Here is a 6,000-nt window from a genome sequence, read left to right on the forward strand (position 1 = left end):
GTTTCACACCAGTGTGTAGGGGATCTAGTTTCAGCCCACTGAGTAAGGGATCTAGTTTCACACCAGTGTGTAGGGGATCGAGTTTCAGACCAGTATGTAGGGGATCTAGTTTCAGACTAGTATGTAGGGGATCTATTTTCAGACCAGTAGGGGATCTAGTTTCAGACCAATATGTAGCGGATCTAGTTTCAGACCAGTATGTAAGGGATCTAGTTTCAGACCAGTTTGTAGGGGATCTAGTTTCAGACCAGTATATAGCGGATCTAGTTTCAGGCCAGTATGTAGGGGGTCCTAGTCTCAGGCCATTGTGTAGGGGATCTAGTTTCAGACCAGTATCTAGGGGTATCTAGTTTCACACCAGTATGTGGGGGATCTAGTTTCAGACTAGTATGTAGGGGATCTATTTTCAGACCAGTTTGTAGGGGATCTAGTTTCAGACCCGTATGTAAGGGATCTAGTTTCAGTCCAGTATGTATGGGGATCTAGTTTCACACCAGTATGTAGGGGATATAGTTAGTATGTAAGGGATCTTGTTTTACCAGTGTGTAGGGGATCTAGTTTCAGGCCAGTGTGTAGGGGATCTAGTTTCACACCAGTGTGTAGGGGATCTAGTTTCAGCCCAGTGAGTAGGGGATCTAGTTTCACACCATTGTGTAGGGGATCGAGTTTCAGACCAGTATGTAGGAGATCGAGTTTCAGACCAGCAGGGGATCTAGTTACACACTAGTATGTAGGGTATCTAGTTTCAGACTAGTATGTAGTGGATCTAGTCTCAGGCCATTGTGTAGGAGATCTAGTTTCAGACTAGTATGTTGGGGGATCTAGTTTCAGACCAGTATGTAGGGGGATCTAGTTTCAGACCAGTATGTAGGGGGATCTAGTTTCAGACCAGTATGTAGCGGATCTAGTTTCAGACCAGTATGTAGGGGGATCTAGTTTCAGACCAGTATGTAGGGGGATCTAGTTTCAGACCAGTATGTGGGGGATCTAGTTTCAGACCAGTATCTAGGGGATCTAGTTTCAGACCAGTATGTAGGGGGATCTAGTTTCAGACCAGTATGTAGGGGATCTAGTTTCAGACTAGTATGTAGGGTATCTATTTTCAGACCAGTAGGGGATCTAGTTTCAGACCAATATGTAGCGGATCTAGTTTCAGACCAGTATGTAGCGGATCTAGTTTCAGGCCAGTATGTAGGGGGTCCTAGTCTCAGGCCATTGTGTAGGGGATCTAGTTTCACACCAGTGTGTAGGGGATCTAGTTTCAGGCCAGTGAGTAGGGGATCTAGTTTCACACCAGTGTGTAGGGGATCGAGTTTCAGACCAGTACGTAGGAGATCGAGTTTCAGACCAGCAGGGGATCTAGTTACACACTAGTATGTAGGGTATCTAGTTACAGACTTGTATGTAGGGGGGTCTAGTTTCATGCCAGTGTGTAGGGGATCTAGTCAGGCCAGTGTGTAGGGGATCTAGTTTCAGACTAGTATGTAGGGGATCTAGTGTCAGATCAGTATGTAAGGGGATCTAGTTTCAGACCAGTTTGTAAGGGATCTAGTTTCAGACCAGTAAATAGGGTGATCTAGTTTCAGACCAGTATGCATGGGATCGAGTTTCAGACCAGTATGTAGGGGATATAGTTTCAGACGAGTATGTAGGGGATCTGGTTTCAGACCAGTATGCAAGGGATCTAGTTTTAGACCAGTATGTAGGGGATCTAGGTTTAGACCAGTATGTAGGGGATCTAGTTTCCGACCAGTATGTAGGGGGATCTAGTTTCAGACCAGTATGTAGGGGGATCTAGTTTCAGACCAGTATGTAGGGGGATCTAGTTTCAGACCAGTATGTAGGGGTGTCTTCTCAGGCCATTGTGTAGGGGATCTAGTTTCAGACCAGTATGTATGGGGATCTAGTTTCACACCAGTATGTAGGGGATATAGTTAGTATGTAAGGGATCTTGTTTTACCAGTGTGTAGGGGATCTAGTTTCACACCAGTGTGTAGGGGATCTAGTTTCAGCCCAGTGTGTAGGGGATCTAGTTTCAGCCCAGTGAGTAGGGGATCTAGTTTCACACCATTGTGTAGGGGATCGAGTTTCAGACCAGTATGTAGGAGATCGAGTTTCAGACCAGCAGGGGATCTAGTTACACACTAGTATGTAGGGTATCTAGTTTCAGACTAGTATGTAGTGGATCTAGTCTCAGGCCATTGTGTAGGAGATCTAGTTTCAGACTAGTATGTTGGGGGATCTAGTTTCAGACCAGTATGTAGGGGGATCTAGTTTCAGACCAGTATGTAGGGGGATCTAGTTTCAGACCAGTATGTAGCGGATCTAGTTTCAGACCAGTATGTAGGGGGATCTAGTTTCAGACCAGTATGTAGGGGGATCTAGTTTCAGACCAGTATGTGGGGGATCTAGTTTCAGACCAGTATCTAGGGGATCTAGTTTCAGACCAGTATGTAGGGGGATCTAGTTTCAGACCAGTATGTAGGGGATCTAGTTTCAGACTAGTATGTAGGGTATCTATTTTCAGACCAGTAGGGGATCTAGTTTCAGACCAATATGTAGCGGATCTAGTTTCAGACCAGTATGTAGCGGATCTAGTTTCAGGCCAGTATGTAGGGGGTCCTAGTCTCAGGCCATTGTGTAGGGGATCTAGTTTCACACCAGTGTGTAGGGGATCTAGTTTCAGGCCAGTGAGTAGGGGATCTAGTTTCACACCAGTGTGTAGGGGATCGAGTTTCAGACCAGTACGTAGGAGATCGAGTTTCAGACCAGCAGGGGATCTAGTTACACACTAGTATGTAGGGTATCTAGTTACAGACTTGTATGTAGGGGGGTCTAGTTTCATGCCAGTGTGTAGGGGATCTAGTCAGGCCAGTGTGTAGGGGATCTAGTTTCAGACTAGTATGTAGGGGATCTAGTGTCAGATCAGTATGTAAGGGGATCTAGTTTCAGACCAGTTTGTAAGGGATCTAGTTTCAGACCAGTAAATAGGGTGATCTAGTTTCAGACCAGTATGCATGGGATCGAGTTTCAGACCAGTATGTAGGGGATATAGTTTCAGACGAGTATGTAGGGGATCTGGTTTCAGACCAGTATGCAAGGGATCTAGTTTTAGACCAGTATGTAGGGGATCTAGGTTTAGACCAGTATGTAGGGGATCTAGTTTCCGACCAGTATGTAGGGGGATCTAGTTTCAGACCAGTATGTAGGGGGATCTAGTTTCAGACCAGTATGTAGGGGGATCTAGTTTCAGACCAGTATGTAGGGGTGTCTTCTCAGGCCATTGTGTAGGGGATCTAGTTTCAGACCAGTATGTATGGGGATCTAGTTTCAGACCAGTTTGTAGGCGATCTAGTTTCAGACCCTTATGTAGCTGGATCTAGTTTCAGACCCGTATGTAGCGGGATCTAGTTTCAGGCCATTGTGTAGGGGATCTAGTTTCAGACTAGTATGTAGGGGATCTAGTTTTAGACCAGTATGTAGGGGGATCTAGTTTCAGACCAGTATGTAGAGGTGTCTTCTCAGGCCATTGTGTAGGGGATCTAGTTTCAGACCAGTATCTAGGGGATCTAGTTTCAGACCAGTATGTAGGGGATCTAGTTCCACACCAGTAGGGGGATCTAGTTTCAGACCCGTATGTAGGGGATCTAGTTCCACACCAGTAGGGGGATCTAGTTTCAGACCCGTATGTAGCGGGATCTAGTTTCAGACCTTTCTTTCACACCTGCTGCGTTTGGTTACTATAGAATATAATAACTTGATATACTGTACAATTAAAACAGATCAAGACAGTATACCAGACAGACGCATTATCCTCACAATGCTTCGTTTTGTGTCTGTGTGTCCGTCCGTCTGTGTGTGTGTAGTTGGGTTGCAGAGGAGAAGACGACGGTCAGTATCCTTGACGACATCGGCAGCATGTTTGACGACCTGGCCGACCAGCTTGACGCCATGTTGGAGTAACCGTGACAACAGCTGGCCGTCCCCGTGACAAAGCAGCCTGCCTCAGGACTTCCTCCTTCCCTCCGCAGGCACAACGCTCCTCTCGCTCTCCATCCTCCTCTGTCCACTAAAGGACAGAGGACCACTCCATTACAGAGGAGAACTCTTGGTCGCTAGGCTGTCCTGTCACAGCTTAACAAGCAGTTACAGCCTCATGTGATGAATTGTAGTTATGGTATGTGACGTGTACATTGTCAGCATGAAGAGCGTTTATATTTACAGAAAACAGGCTCCTCTCTGAGAGAGAGTCATGCATTAGTTCAGTCATATTATAAATATATATATATAAAATATATAGATATACGATTTGGTCTTCTCTGTTGAATGGTTATGCTGTTGTCATGTTTATGAATCGCTGGAATTTTTATGTGACCAAAATGTAACTCTGCTCCTGAAGTGTGTGTTCTGGAATCGTGAGTGTTCTGGAATCGTGAGTGTTCTGGAATCGTGAGTGTTCTGGAATCGTGAGTGTTCTGGAATCGTCACTGTTCCGGACGGAGAGGAGGAGATGACAGCTGGTTGGATGTAAAGGGCTTCGGAATGGCAGAACTTCCTGTACAAGCCCCGCCTCCAGAGGCCAGATTCCGATGTTATTCTCTCCTCCTTCCATAACATACCCCCCCCTCCCTCCCTGTTATTAACAGAGCACAGTGTTGAGTCTGGGGTTAGGGCTCAGGTGGGGGGGGGTCAAGGGTTCTAGAGGTTCAGTACCATGTTGACCTCTACTGCACAATAGAGAAGGTATAGTTTAAGTTTACTTAGCGTGGTTACGGGCTGATTGAACTGGAACGAAGGGCTCTGTTCAGTCTGGAGAGATGAAGTGGTACAGATGGCAGAATAAGAGATGTCAAAAGGTCATTTCCCCTTTGACACGACATATACAGCGTTTAACGTGAGTCTTTCGCTGTCGCGGCAACGTTGCCTTTATATTCCAGTGACATTAAAACGCTGAACTTCCACGATAGGGGATCAGAGGGAGGGGGGGGGGGGGGGGGGTCTGATGGTGATGGTGGCTCATCTCTAATTCCTCTACTTTACTGCATCTCTCTCCTTCACTATTCTCTCGCCCTCTTTCTCTCTCACCCTCACTATTCTCTCTCTCCCCTCACTATTCTCTCTCTCTCTCTCCCCTCACTATTATCTCTCTGTCTCTCCCCTCACTATTATCTCTCTGTCTCTCCCCTCACGATTCTCTCTCTCTCGCCCTCTTTCTCTCTCTCCCCTCACTATTCTCTCTCTCTCTCCCCTCACTATTCTCTCTCTCTCGCCCTCTTTCTCTCTCCCCCCTCACTATTCTCTCTCTCTCTCCCCCCTCACTATTCTCTCTCTCTCTCCCCCCTCACTATTCTCTCTCTCTCCCCTCACTATTCTCTCTCTCTCTCTCCCCTCACTATTCTCTCCCCCTCACTATTCTCTCTCTCCCCCCTCACTATTCTCTCTCTCCCCCTCACTATTCTCTCTCTCTCTCCCCCTCGCCCTCTCTCTCACTCCCCCTCACTATTCTCTCTGTCTCTCCCCTCACTATTCTCTCTCTCTCACTATTCTCTCTCTCTCTCCCTTTATTTACTGTATCTATTTTCTCCTCTCTCGTTCCCTCCATCCCTCCGCTCCGCCCTCACGTTGCCGTGACGATCTCCAACGTCATCAGGCAAATCACCGCGGTTACAATACAATGCGTTACCATGCCGATAGGTTCCAGATGAGGAGGACGAAGAAGAAAAAGATCATGACAGGACTGTGGGTGTTTTGAAGTGAACATGGACTTTATTTAAACGGTACAGCAATGTAATGTTAACGTTCTCCCCCCCCCCCCCACCTAAACCTGCTAACGTTACAGTGAGGTCTATCTATCTGAGTCATCCATCCAGACAGAACTCACTACAACCTCTCTTTACGTGCTAAGAGAATAGTTGGAATGTTGACGTAATGAATATATATATATATATATATATATATATATATATATATATAGAGTAACATGTGGATAATTTTGCAACA

The 6,000-nt window shown here is 46.2% G+C and overlaps 1 protein-coding gene across 1 annotated transcript in view; it reads left to right on the forward strand.

Moving 5' to 3' along the window:
* The window catches only part of LOC139421672 (caskin-1-like), a 120,196-nt gene extending 115,225 nt beyond the window's left edge, over positions 1-4,971 (forward strand). Inside the window, exon 24 of the mRNA XM_071172763.1 lies at positions 3,867-4,971. Coding sequence (XP_071028864.1) covers positions 3,867-3,963 — 97 coding nt within the window. The 3' untranslated portion in view covers positions 3,964-4,971. The remainder of the gene's footprint in view (positions 1-3,866) is intronic.
* Positions 4,972-6,000: the final 1,029 nt, after the last annotated feature.

The sequence above is a fragment of the Oncorhynchus clarkii genome, chromosome 12 (genome assembly GCF_045791955.1).
Source record: "Oncorhynchus clarkii lewisi isolate Uvic-CL-2024 chromosome 12, UVic_Ocla_1.0, whole genome shotgun sequence".
Classification (NCBI taxonomy): domain Eukaryota; kingdom Metazoa; phylum Chordata; class Actinopteri; order Salmoniformes; family Salmonidae; genus Oncorhynchus; species Oncorhynchus clarkii.